Source organism: Salmo salar, chromosome ssa08, assembly GCF_905237065.1.
Source record: "Salmo salar chromosome ssa08, Ssal_v3.1, whole genome shotgun sequence".
In the NCBI taxonomy this organism is placed as follows: Eukaryota; Metazoa; Chordata; class Actinopteri; order Salmoniformes; family Salmonidae; genus Salmo; species Salmo salar.
The window spans coordinates 14,394,378-14,408,437 of NC_059449.1; the positions used below are offsets into that span (position 1 = coordinate 14,394,378).

The 14,060-nt window shown below is 40.9% G+C and overlaps 1 protein-coding gene across 1 annotated transcript in view; it reads left to right on the plus strand.

The window, feature by feature from the left end:
- Nucleotides 1–14,060, plus strand: part of LOC106610216 (FRAS1-related extracellular matrix protein 2) — a 51,146-nt gene that overhangs the window by 12,243 nt on the left and 24,843 nt on the right. Inside the window, exon 3 of the mRNA XM_045722768.1 lies at nt 13,106–13,252. Coding sequence (XP_045578724.1) covers nt 13,106–13,252 — 147 coding nt within the window. The remainder of the gene's footprint in view (nt 1–13,105; nt 13,253–14,060) is intronic.

The window sequence follows — 14,060 nt, forward strand, 5'->3', positions numbered from 1 at the left end:
AAGAAGGCAGCAGCATCAATACAACATTACAACATTAAAAACATACAATACAATCAGCCCAACAATACAATACAATCAGCACAACAATACAATCAGCACAGCAATACAATACAATCAGCATAACAATACAATACAATCAGCACAACAGTACAATAGAATCAGCGCAACAATACAATAGAATCAGCACAACAATGCAATACAATCAGCACAACAATGCAATACAATCAGCACAACAATGCAATACAATCAGCACAACAATACAATACAATCAGCACAACATTACAATAGAATCAGCACAACATTACAATACAATCAGCACAACAATGCAATACAATCAGCACAACAATACAATACAATCAGCACAACAATACAATAGAATCAGCACAACAATACAATCAGCGCAACAATGCAATACAATCAGCACAACAATACAATACAATAAGCACAACAATACAATCAGTACAACAATACAATACAATCAGCACAACAATGCAATACAATCAGCACAACATTACAATACAACCAGCACAAAAATACAATACAATCAGCACAACAATACAATCAGCACAACAATACAATCAGCGCAACAATGCAATACAATCAGCACAACAATACAATACAATAAGCACAACAATACAATCAGTACAACAATACAATACAATCAGCACAACAATACAATACAATCAGCACAACAATACAATAGAATCAGCACAACAATGCAATACAATCAGCACAACAATGCAATACAATCAGCACAACAATACAATACAATACAATCAGCACAACAATACAATCAGCACAACAATACAATACAATCAGCACAACAATGCAATACAATCAGCACAACAATGCAATACAATCAGCACAACAATACAATCAGCACAACAATACAATACAATCAGCACAACATTACAATACAATCAGCACAACAATGCAATACAATCAGCACAACATTACAATACAATCAGCACAACAATGCAATACAATCAGCACAACAATACAATCAGCACAACAATACAATAGAATCAGCACAACAATACAATAGAATCAGCACAACAATACAATATCATCAGCACAACAATACAATACAATCAGCACAACAATGCAATACAATCAGCGCAACAATACAATCCAATCAGCACAATACAATAACAATTGACCCTCCTCCTGAACAGAGTCTTGCATCAGAGTTTTAAACTCATCCAGTTAGTACAACAATACAATACAATAAGCACAACAATACAATCAGTACAACAATACAATACAATCAGCACAACAATACAAAAGAATCAGCACAACAATACAATAGAATCAGCACAACAATGCAATACAATCAGCACAACAATGCAATACAATCAGCACAACAATGCAATACAATCAGCACAACATTACAATACAATCAGCACAACAATGCAATACAATCAGCACAACAATACAATCAGCACAACAATACAATACAATCAGCACAACAATACAATACAATCAGCACAACAATACAATAGAATCAGCACAACAATGCAATACAATCAGCACAACAATGCAATACAATCAGCACAACAATACAATACAATCAGCACAACAATACAATACAATCAGCACAACAATACAATCAGCACAACAATACAATACAATCAGCACAACAATGCAATACAATCAGCACAACAATGCAATACAATCAGCACAACAATACAATCAGCACAAAAATACAATACAATCAGCACAACAATGCAATACAATCAGCACAACAATACAATACAATACAATCAGCACAACAATACAATCAGCACAACAATACAATACAATCAGCACAAAAATGCAATACAATCAGCACAACAATGCAATACAATCAGCACAACAATACAATCAGTACAACAATACAATACAATCAGCACAACATTACAATACAATCAGCACAACAATGCAATACAATCAGCACAACATTACAATACAATCAGCACAACAATGCAATACAATCAGCACAACAATACAATCAGCACAACAATACAATAGAATCAGCACAACAATACAATAGAATCAGCACAACAATACAATATCATCAGCACAACAATACAATACAATCAGCACAACAATGTAATACAATCAGCGTAACAATACGATCCAATCAGCACAATACAATAACAATTGACCCTCCTCCTGAACAGAGTCTTGCATCAGAGTTTTAAACTCATCCAGTTAGTACAACAATACAATACAATAAGCACAACAATACAATCAGTACAACAATACAATACAATCAGCACAACAATACAAAAGAATCAGCACAACAATACAATAGAATCAGCACAACAATGCAATACAATCAGCACAACAATGCAATACAATCAGTACAACAATGCAATACAATCAGCACAACATTACAATACAATCAGCACAACAATGCAATACAATCAGCACAACAATACAATCAGCACAACAATACAATAGAATCAGCACAACAATACAATAGAATCAGCACAACAATACAATAGAATCAGCACAACAATACAATAGAATCAGCACAACAATGCAATACAATCAGCACAACAATACAATACAATCAGCACAACAATACAATAGAATCAGCACAACAATACAATCAGCACAACAATACAATACAATCAGCACAACAATGCAATACAATCAGCACAACAATGCAATACAATCAGCACAACAATACAATCAGTACAACAATACAATACAATCAGCACAACATTACAATACAATCAGCACAACAATGCAATACAATCAGCACAACAATACAATCAGCACAAAAATACAATACAATCAGCACAACAATACAATACAATCAGCACAACAATATAATAGAATCAGCACAACAATACAATAGAATCAGCACAACAATACAATAGAATCAGCACAACAATGCAATACAATCAGCACAACATTACAATACAATCAGCACAACAATGCAATACAATCAGCACAACAATACAATCAGCACAACAATACAATAGAATCAGCACAACAATACAATAGAATCAGCACAACAATACAATATCATCAGCACAACAATACAATACAATCAGCACAACAATGTAATACAATCAGCGTAACAATACGATCCAATCAGCACAATACAATAACAATTTACCCTCCTCCTGAACAGAGTCTTGCATCAGAGTTTTAAACTCATCCAGTTAGTTAGATAGATATGGGAAGTCTACATCAGGTTTTTTTAAGAGCGTTCGTTAAGAAAATGATAAGCTAGTGAGTAGATAGTGAATATTAGCTTCCAGGCAAACTCTACCAAGGTTAATACGTTATGCAAGAGGAGGTCGTGTCGTTTTAGTTTTCATAGCAATAGCAATGATCAAAATGTACATATATAGTCATGCTAATTGGTTGTATTTTGAAAATAGCCTCCCTGTGTTGAATAGAGTTTAATCATTCTCGGTTTTCTAATCTGGTAGCTTCCCCTTTCACTCCAGGCTCATGTTGCATGGAATAATAGTAGACCAGTGGCAGAGGTAACAGTGTTATGCGATCATTCCTGGGAACAAGGAATGTGCTTCCTGCCTTCAAGACTCCCGTCTCCTGCCACACACACAGACATACCTGGAAGTGAAGTTGGAACACTAGTAGACAGGTGTATGGGACTGGGAGAGTTCCAGGACCGGCAGTATCCCCTTTCATAGTCCCCAACAGACCCCACTCACAACCCCCAGAAATCAAAGCCAATAGTCAGATAGGATTGTTTGACTGCATTACAGCCCCCTGTTCTGTTCCAGAGGGGTAGAATGGCACTTTTTCAGAGGAGGGGAATAGTCTTTTTTTAGAGAGAGAGAGAGAGACAGAGAGCGACACAGAGAGAGCATGTATGATGTTCCATAGTTGTTCCCATGCTAAAACATTTGTTTCCCAAAGGGCTAGTGCACAGCACATAACAGTACTGTAGGTTTGAGTGCTGTCGAGGCAGTGAGAGCCAGTGAATGAGGCTTGAGTGGGTCGCGGCCATTTTACACAGCAGGCACCATGACTTCCTAAGTGTGTTCGGATCTAACCTGTCAGCCATGTCAACAGCCGGCCAACGATTTACTGTCCCCTGGTGCCAGTTGAAGGTCTACCTACATGTATACTGTGACTGTGAGGCAGAGGCTTCTTCCTCTCCCTCTCTCTCGCTCTCTCCTTGCCTCCTGACACGGGGCAGATAGATTTATTGGTGTTGGGAGAGTGTTGGTGTTATGATGTATGGCTCCTAGAGGTTATTCATGTCTGCTTCCATATGGCAAAGCCGTCTGCTGCTCCCCATACTTTCTTTTAAAAGTGTCTTTATATTCTATACTTTACATTATATTCTACTCTCTCGCTGTCTATTTAAAGATGTGTCACTTGCACACTTGTTCTGCACAGATGTAGGGTCTTAATTTGAGCCAGTTTGCCACAGCAGGAAAATAATCTTTCAGCAACGGGAAATGTGAATTATTTTTTATAATTAATAGACATTTTTTTAGGGGTTGATACATTTTTCATAAGGGAAAATTAAGTCTGACATTTCAGAGTGTAAATTACAAATTTCAGAAGCATTTTTCAAACCTCAAATACACTACATGTTTTAAATGTCCTACATCGCCGAAACATTATCCTGCAACAAGGGGATCAAATTAAGATCCCACATCTGTATGTCTTCCACTTAAGCTATAACGTCAGTATCTATTCTCTCTTTCATTTATATTTACATTTTAGTCATTTAGCAGATGCACCTTTCCTTTCCTCTCTCTCTTCTATCACTCCTTCCCTCAGTCTGTACGTTCTGTGAGGATTCACTAAGAATCCTGACACCACTTAGTCGTTTCATTTAGCTCAGTTGGTAGAGCATGGCTCTTGCAATGCCAGGATAATGGGTTCGATTCCCGGGATCACCCATACGTTAAATGTATGCAAGCATGAGTGTAAGTAGCTTTGGATAAAAGTGTCTGCTAAATGGCATATAGACTGAGTGTGCAAGACATTAGGAACACCTTTCTAATATTGAGTTGCACCCCTTTTGCCCTCAGAACAGCGTTCCACAAGGATACTGGCCCATGCTGACTCTAATGCTTCCCACAGTTGGCTGGATGTCCTCTGGGTGGTGGGCCATTCTTGATACAGAAGGGAAACTGTTGAGCGTGAAAAACCCAGCAGCGTTGCAGTTCTTGACACACTCAAACCAGTACACCTGGCACCTACTACCATACCCCATTCAAAGGCACTTAAATATTTTGTCTTGCTCATTCACCCTCTGAATGGCACACATACACAATCCATGTCTCAATTGTCTCAAGGCTTAAAAATCCTTCTTTAACCTGTCTCCTCCCCTTCATCTACACTGATTGAAGTGGATTTAACAAGTGACATCAATAAGGGATCATAGCTTTCACCTGGATTCACCTGGTCAGTCTATGTCATGGAAAGAGCAGGTGTTCTTAATGTTTTGTCCACTCAGTGTTGTGTGTATATATGATTAAATTATTCATTTTGGCATGTTGCCATGGACAGTTAGATTCGTTTTCTCCAAAATGATGCAATAAGCGCCAGTGGCACCATTGGGGGTGACCCAGTCTCTCTGTCACCTTGTGATGTGCGGCATGCTGCCTTTCCGACCCAGATCAGGTCACTGTTCTGGAGTCAGTGTTATTTTACAGTACACGGCAGTGGCCAATAGGATCTATTAATATGCCTGGCTCCTCCAATCCAAAATCCCAACCATGGGATCTTCGGAATGCCCCAGAGGAAACTAAGTTGAGCACTCTGGCATTTGAGAATTCACTTTCTGTACTGTAGCGCCAACGTTAAAAAAAGAGAAAGCTGTTGTAATTGAATAAATGGTATAGAAATTCTGATCATACACCTCAATATAATGACTCAATGAATGGACCACATGTGAAATCTATATTCACACAGGTGTTGTTGATGGTTTTAGCTGCAGGGACTGTAATAATAAGGGCCATAGGTAGCCGAGCGGTTAGAGAGTTGGGCTAGTAACCCAAAGGTCGCTGGTTTGAATTCCTGAGCTGACAAGATGAAAAATCTAGCGATGTGCCCTTGTGCAAGGTACTTAACCCTTATTTGCTCCAGGGGCGCCGTACTACCCTGACCCTGTAAAACAACCACAGGAGGTTGGTGGCACCTTAATTGGGGAGGACGGGCTCATAGTAATGCCTGTAACGGAATTCATGGAATGGTATCTAACTCATCAAACAAATGGTTTCCATGTGTTTGATTCCATTCCAGCCATTAATATGAGCTGTCCTCCCCAATATGAGCCGTCCTCCCCTCACCAGCCTCCTGTGAAAACAACACATTTCATTGCACCTATCCGGTGTATGTGACAATAAAACATTATTATTATTTTTGTATCTATGTGGTTGTTTTGCCTACTTTAGTTGACTGCAAATCACTCTGGATAAGGGAGTCTGCTAAATTACTAAAAATGTACATTTCTGCAAGTTTATACTGTGCCATGTTGCAGAGTGCAATGTGACCCAGTATAAATAAAAAGAGGAATGAGGAAATGTAATAATCATGGTCCTCATTCCTGTCACTCAGCGGGGATATACTTACATGGGCGTCGCTTTCTGTTGCTCACCCTTGCATCATTCTCTTGGCTGTCAAAACCTCATTCTGACCAATGATATCCCCCCCTCCTCTTGAGTCCCACCCACTATCCTAAGTATATCTATGTATGGCTATGAATACTGTAGCAATGTAAATAGGACCTGATGACCTGATGAAGAATGTGGAATGAAAGGACACTGAGGGGGTTTTCTGTAGGGCTGCTGGTTGCTTTATGGATGGATTGCTGACCATGGTCTAGGTTGAAGATGACAAACGTTAAAACAAGGGTATCTAATATCCCATAACTCTTTGCAACAATGGGACCTAGTTAGCTAAGGTGCTGGTAGTTAGCAATGGCGGACAGGCTCATTGTAATGGCTGGAATGGAATAATGAAACGGTATCAAACACATCAAACAAATGGAAACCACGTTTGACTCCTTCCATTTATGCCATTTTAGCCATTACAATGAGTCCATCCTCCTATAGCTCCCCCCACCAGCCTCCTCTGATGTACAGTCAGGAGATACAATCAAACATGTTTGGAATCGGAATGAACCTAACTGATGTCTCCATTATATCCTTAGTTATCGGGGCTCACAGGAGACCATCTTGAGAATCTTGGCTAATCCCCTAACAGGTCATTAAAATGACAGTGGTAAATTAATTTGACCTGTTAGCCACTAAAGTTACATGTTGTTGGAGCATAGGGGGGAGAGCTAGCTAGCTACCGTGTGAGTTAGTTATCCAAAGATGGCTGCACCGTAGGGAGCCCCATACCTGGAAAACATCCAGTCTTCTCACTCAGGTCTAAGAACATGAAAAATGTCCAGGGGCCAACACTTAGCAGTGGCTGTGATATACTGGCCATGCTTACTGCTTACTCAAACGATTAGCCTAGCATTAATAAATCACTCTAAGGACACATTTATTAAGAGCCTGAAACAGGGGCGTTTCAAAATGCCGTCTTCTATAAAACATTTCATCTGATGGTGAGAATGATTATTATTGTCAGTTTGAAACGCAAAAGAAATGTGAGCTGGGAGTGTGGTTGATATGTTAGTTGTAAAGATTGTAATAAATGAGTTCGTAAATCAGTTAGAGACATCAGAACCCCTCCATTTTGATCTATTCCTGTAACTTTCTGAAAGTCGCAGCAGAGACACCTGGTTCAGAGGGAATGTGGCCATTACTTAGCCTTACATACTCGATCCACATTATTGCTCTCATAAATACCAAGGAAGGCGTCCCGCTCCACTTCGGCAAGACGCCTCAGTTCATTTAAATAGGCAGCAGCGCTGAGCACTAATCAGTCTACATATCATTTGAGATGGAGTTTTATACAAACACTGAAAGGCTACCGCTCAGTTTCACTTTAGGTTTATCTGAATCAGTGCTAGTGATGTGACCTTCTCTAATGGAAAGCAGAAGGTGTATGGTGTGCTTGACAACACACCACTGGATCTGTGTCTGGTGTAGTTGGATTCCATGCCAGGTCTGGACACGGTATCTGACAGGATTCACAAAAGGAGCCAGAAGAGGATCCCCTCCTCTGAGTTTGAGAAAGGAAAGCAGGCAGGCAGGCAAGGAGGGAGGGAGGCAGAGAGACATGCCAGAACAGTGGGCTGTGGGCCACCCAGACAGTGGCCTGCTGTCCCTTGTTCATCCTGGAGGGACAAAGCCAACATAGGGATAGAGGGATGGGGTGGGAGGGGCACAGCTGTCACTCAGATTCTTTTTCTGGAATCTGAAGTTCTGGCAGGAGTTCTCTGAGACACCGAGCGAGAGAGAGAAAGAGGCGTTTTTTTGAATCTGTTCTTATTACTTGAAAAACAGATGTTTCCGGTTCTATTGACCCCACTGAAGGTGCAGAGCTTTAGGTTCACTGTGGGCAGAGTGGACACATTTTAATGACAATGGCTGACTGGAGTGTCACACCGGCCGGATCTGAAGCCCCCTATCTCACTGTCACGTCTATGGCTCTGACCATGTCCACCTGGGGGATGGAATGAGATATTAGTGTAATTCATTATACACAGACAGCTCAGATTGTAGTGATATCACCTTGTCATTTTTTTAAAGGGTATGTTTGTCTGCTTGTGTCATTGTAGCAGGTGCTGATTTGTTTTTGAGGCCTGCCTGCCAACCAACTCTCTTGGACGACACACAAAATATATGGATGATGACGACATTGCCTTTGTCATAGTTGTCATAGAGTTTTCAAAGGCTCAGATATCACACAGCCAGGGCTTTGAGGTCCCCTCCACTGGCTGTGCATCTATGTATAACATGATGTATGTATAACGTCACAGCGATGTCATGCTGTCACAACATACAGTATCTCTATCAGGTCTGGGAAATGGAGACATGGTTAGACTTTTCCTCAGCTCTTTTTTCAGTTGACTCCCATCCGCCCCCCGGTCGGAAATCCAACTCTGTTTTTAAACAGGCGTCAGGTCAGGTGGTAAATGCTAGATGTCCTTAAATCTCGCCTGTCCTATTTTATCGACATGTTGATTTAGGTTATTCTGAGGATTTAAAGTCAAATGAACTCCAAGACCTTGTTTCACCCTTATTGCACCTTATTGAGAAATAACAGCAGCTGATCAATTAAATTAAATATTGTCATTAGCGCTTAATTTCCCCAGTGCAGAATAGTCTTTCTAATTCTTACTGGTCAATTGACTCCTTTGTTTTCAATATTATTTTACTTACATAGTCTCATCATCTACAGTATTTCACCAGACAAACTACACCACGTTAGAAACTGAAGGTATTTCTATGCAATCCACAAGACAAAATGTCATTATTACCCGATTATTACATGTCTTGAGGCTAACAGTGTCAGAGCTGAAACCAGAAGCTGTCAGATAGACTGCCAGTCTGGATGCCAGAATGATAGAGTCTTTTTGTCTCTGACCATGTTCATACGATAATCCTATCTGACACACAATACAGGCTCACTAAGCTCAATATCAGCTCTGTGTAAACTGGGCAGCCTGCCTAGGAACACGTGCTGTTCTGAACAGAAACACTCCTTCAGATTCTGTGGGTTTGAGGAGATATGAGCAGAAAGGTATACAGGTTTTATAAATCAAGTTTCTTCCTAGATAAGGGATTATTATACTTAATGTGATGGACTGAGGTGTGACTGATGTGTCTGTAGCATTTAGTTTATGTGCACTGTACGTTATAAGTACAGTGACGGACGAAAGTCAACAGTCACTGCACTTCCATTTTACATTTCAAAGATGCTTAAGAGGTGTTTGATATTTCCACTCAGGCTAAATGAAAATACACTTAATCAAACACTCAACTCTTCTTTTGAAGTTAGCTGGCTCGTCTTGTCTATCAATTGGCCACGTGCACACTCATCAAGCGTGGTGGAATTTGGGGCAGGCAGAGACAAACATGATGAATGCTTCCTGTATTTTTAGCCGGAGCTGTCAGAAACATGAGCATGGTCAAGGATAGCCACCGTTAGGTGCTAGGGGCTCCTATGTCAAACTGGGACTCCATGGCTACTATACTATAGCTTGGGGGATGGCTTTTGTTTGTGTTTGTGTGTGTGTGTGTGTGTGTGTGTGTGTGTGTGTGTGTGTGTGTGTTTTAGAGTAAACAACATAGTGAAATGATCCAATTTATCCAATGCCCCAAAAATCCACTAGTTGGTATCAGTTCAATTCAATCCACCGTCATTGACATCCAGGCTTGGCGGAGTGTGGTTTGATCCTGGCCCTGTTGTGTCTTGGTGCTGGCCCGGTGCGCCATGTTGACATGTGGGTTTGAGGAAGTGGCCCCATTTCCTCCCTCCAGTATTTTCATTCTCCCCAGTCACATAGCAGAACGCCCACAGCTCCTTTCTCCCTCAGCCAGGCAAAACCAACCCCAATGCAGGCTCAGTGTATGAATGAACCAGATGCTCCGTGCTGTTGTCCTCCATAAAGCCTAGTGAGAGTTTATTTCTTTAGTTAGCCTCCTCTCACAGGTTCTCTGTTACCCCTCAGAGGATTGGTTCTGCTTCCTTTCCTTAGTGTTCTGTTATGTAGGGGTTAATATCCAAAGGGTCTTTTCTCCGCATTGACCTACCAAATCCTCGACTCTGGTGCTGCAACCATCATGCTGCAAGAGTGAGATAATAATGATATTAATAACACATAATAATACATTGAATTTAGAGCACCTTTCAAAAACCTCAAGGACACAACAGGGTTAATAATATCAAGGGTATTTACTTCTTGACACGGACCTAACCAAATCCACCACCATATGTTTGCAACCACTATGCTACTAAGCTAACACTAGCACTCCTCTGCTAGAGGGAGATCAATGGTTAATATCACAGGGTTTTTTCTCAGTCTACCTACCAAATCCTCAACTCTGGCGCTACAACCATAGAAATAGAATGATATTCTGATGACCACAACCATCATGGTGCTACACTAAAGGAAGTAAAGGGTTAATATGAAAGGGTCTTTTCTTGACATTGACCGACTTCCTCCATGGCTGATCAGAGTTAGACTCAGGGGTCAGGTTAATAACAGGCTAATAAGGCCTTTCTGCCACTGTGACCAGCGGTGCAAAACCGACCAACACCTCTCTAACCTCCGCGGCTCTCTGAACCCACTAAGCTCTGGCCAAATCAGACACAAGGTCAAGGGTCCTCCTAGGGCCTGTCAGAGAGGGGATAAGCCAAGGCGTTTGGACATTTGGCCGCAGTTATAAAAAAGAAGCTTGGGATTAAGATTTAAGCATTAAGAAAGTTACTGGCTAAGTAAGTAACTCTGTCTGTCTAGAGCGGCCAATGTCAAGCGGCGAGTGGAATACTTTCTTTTGAAGGATAAAGGAGTCATGTGATAGTATGGATTAAGGGCAGAGGAGGCAACGTATAGTCAACGGTGATCAGTTCCAGGTGACTACGAGCTTCAACCTGGGTTCAAATACCGTTTGATATCTTATTTAATTGTCACGTCCTGACCATAGTAAGCTGTTATTTTCTATGGTAGAGTAGGTCAGGGCGTGACAGGGGGGTTTTCTAGTTTAGTTTTTCTATGTTGTTATGTATTTCTATGTTGGGTTGCTCTAGTTTTGTATTTCTATGTTGGGCTTTGTTTGGGATGATCTCCAATTAGAGGCAGCTGGTCATCGTTGTCTCTAATTGGAGGTCATATTTAAGTTGGTGTTTGTCCCACCTGGGTTTGTGGGAGATTATCTTTGAGTCAGTGTATGTTTCACTTCTGCATCACGGTTTGTTGTTGTCATTCAGTTTATTTATGTATTGCATAGTTTCACAGTGTAAATAAAATGTGGAACATCACACACGCTGCATTTTGGTACGCTCCTCCTTTCGACAGCCGAGACATTAATACCTTTAAAAAAAAGGGAGGGGGGGGTTGTACTTTTGGGACTATTATATTGGTCCTATTGCGTCAGGTAAGCTTAATAGAGACCAGGCAACATATTTGAAATTATGAAATTATTTAGAATAGTACTTGAACCCAGGTCTGGTTAATATGTGTGTTTTATGGCACCTGTTCTCTTCATTAGGCCTAATGAGGTAGATACACTTCAAGCTGAGAAAAATGACCTAGATATGAAGTCTTAACCGCTTTAAATCTGGGGTTTTACAGAGGGTCATGTCCAGGTTCAAATCTCAAGTTAGAGGTTTCCGTATGCATGGGTCACAGACTCAAACATTGTAAGGACTAATGAGTTAATCTTTCTGTTTTTCACCACAACAAATGTGAGCTACTTTCACAATACTAAGGTTTAACACCAAGGGGTAAAAGGTATATTTTAAGCCTATAGACATGAAGTTACCCTTGTCCCTCAGAGGTGCTGCTGGTGCTTAAAGGGATACGGCTGGTGCTTAAAGGATATGGCTGAGGCTGCCATGTCAGTGAGTCACCAGGAGTAATGGAGCTTCTCTCTGCACCTCACCTTTAACCCCTCTGCTAATACTGTCTGGTTTGGGTCAGAGGTGACAGACAGACAGACAGACAGACAGACAGACAGACAGACAGACAGACAGACAGACAGACAGACAGACAGACAGACAGACAGACAGACAGACAGACAGACAGACAGACAGACAGACAGACAGACAGACAGACAGAGAGCAAGAGAGACGAAGAGAGACGAAGAGAGACAGGGATTCCCTTGAAAAGACCATCACTTACAGTAGCTATCTGAGTCACTGTCAGCAAGTGATCCATTAAAAACTGGTCTCTCGCTCTCTGTCCTGTTTTGGCCCATTCCCTGAGACTGGTAAGGAGGTACGATTCTCGCCAGGGACAGACAACCCTGCCAAAGGAGCCAGGGAACTGACACACGTATGTGGGTGAGGAGGTGAGAAACCCTAGCCAGGCACTGTCTGAGAGGGGGGGGGGGGACGGGGGGACAATGGAGTGGGAGAGGAAATTAGAAACTAGGCATCATTCAAGAGGCCTGTGATGGAGGATTTGGGGGTAAGCCCTGACATTAAGTTATCAAGTTACCCTTCACAATTTAAAATACTTTCCAAAAACTGATGTCAAAGTTTTGTCTTCCAGGTGGAAACAAGCTGAAGCCGCAGCCATTCCGGCTCAACTGGTCATGGATCAGCCTGGAGAAGGAGTACTATCTGGTGGATGAGGACGCCAAATTTCTGGAGGTGATGCTCAGACGCAGGGGATACCTGGGAGAGACATCCTTCGTCAGTGAGTATTGGAAGTCTTACACAGTATTTACCACAGATCTACAGCAGTCTTTACCTAAACAGATAAATACAGTGACTAAAATGGGACCTATAGCCATATTTACCTCTAAAAATAGATATAGAATGACTAGAATGGATCCTAGGAGAGTATTTAACTCTAAACATTGATATAGAATGACTAGAAGGGTCCCTATAGCCGTATTTACCTATAAACATAGATATAAAATGACAAAAATGGACCCTATAGCAGTATTTACCTATTGACCTAGAAATACAATGGGACATGTGAAGTGTTCCAAAAAAAAACGTTTTCACATGATTTCACATGTGAAATCTAACGTGAAATTGTGATTTTCCACATGTGAAACCATGTGGTTTTTATGTAAGGGAACATAGATATGATTTTTGATTTATTAGGATCCCCATTAGCCGACGCCAAGGGAATGCACTCTTTGAAAAAAAGGTGCTATCTAGAACCATAAGGGGTTAACCTGTTGGGGCTACAGGTTAGCAATGAACCCCGAGCCGGGATTGCTAACAAGGCTGGAAATTCAAAACATCAAAAATCTAATAATTTCAATTTCTCAAACAATCAACTATTTTACACAATTTAAATGATAAACATCTCCTTAATCTAACCACATTGTTCGATTTTCAAAGAGGCTTTACGGCAAAAGCATAACGTTAGATTATGTTAGGACAGTACATAGCCACAAAAGTACAAACATCCATTTTCAATTCAAGGTCAGGCGTCACCAAAAGCAGAAACCAGCTTGAATTATGCACTAACTTTTGTCAATCTCCATCAG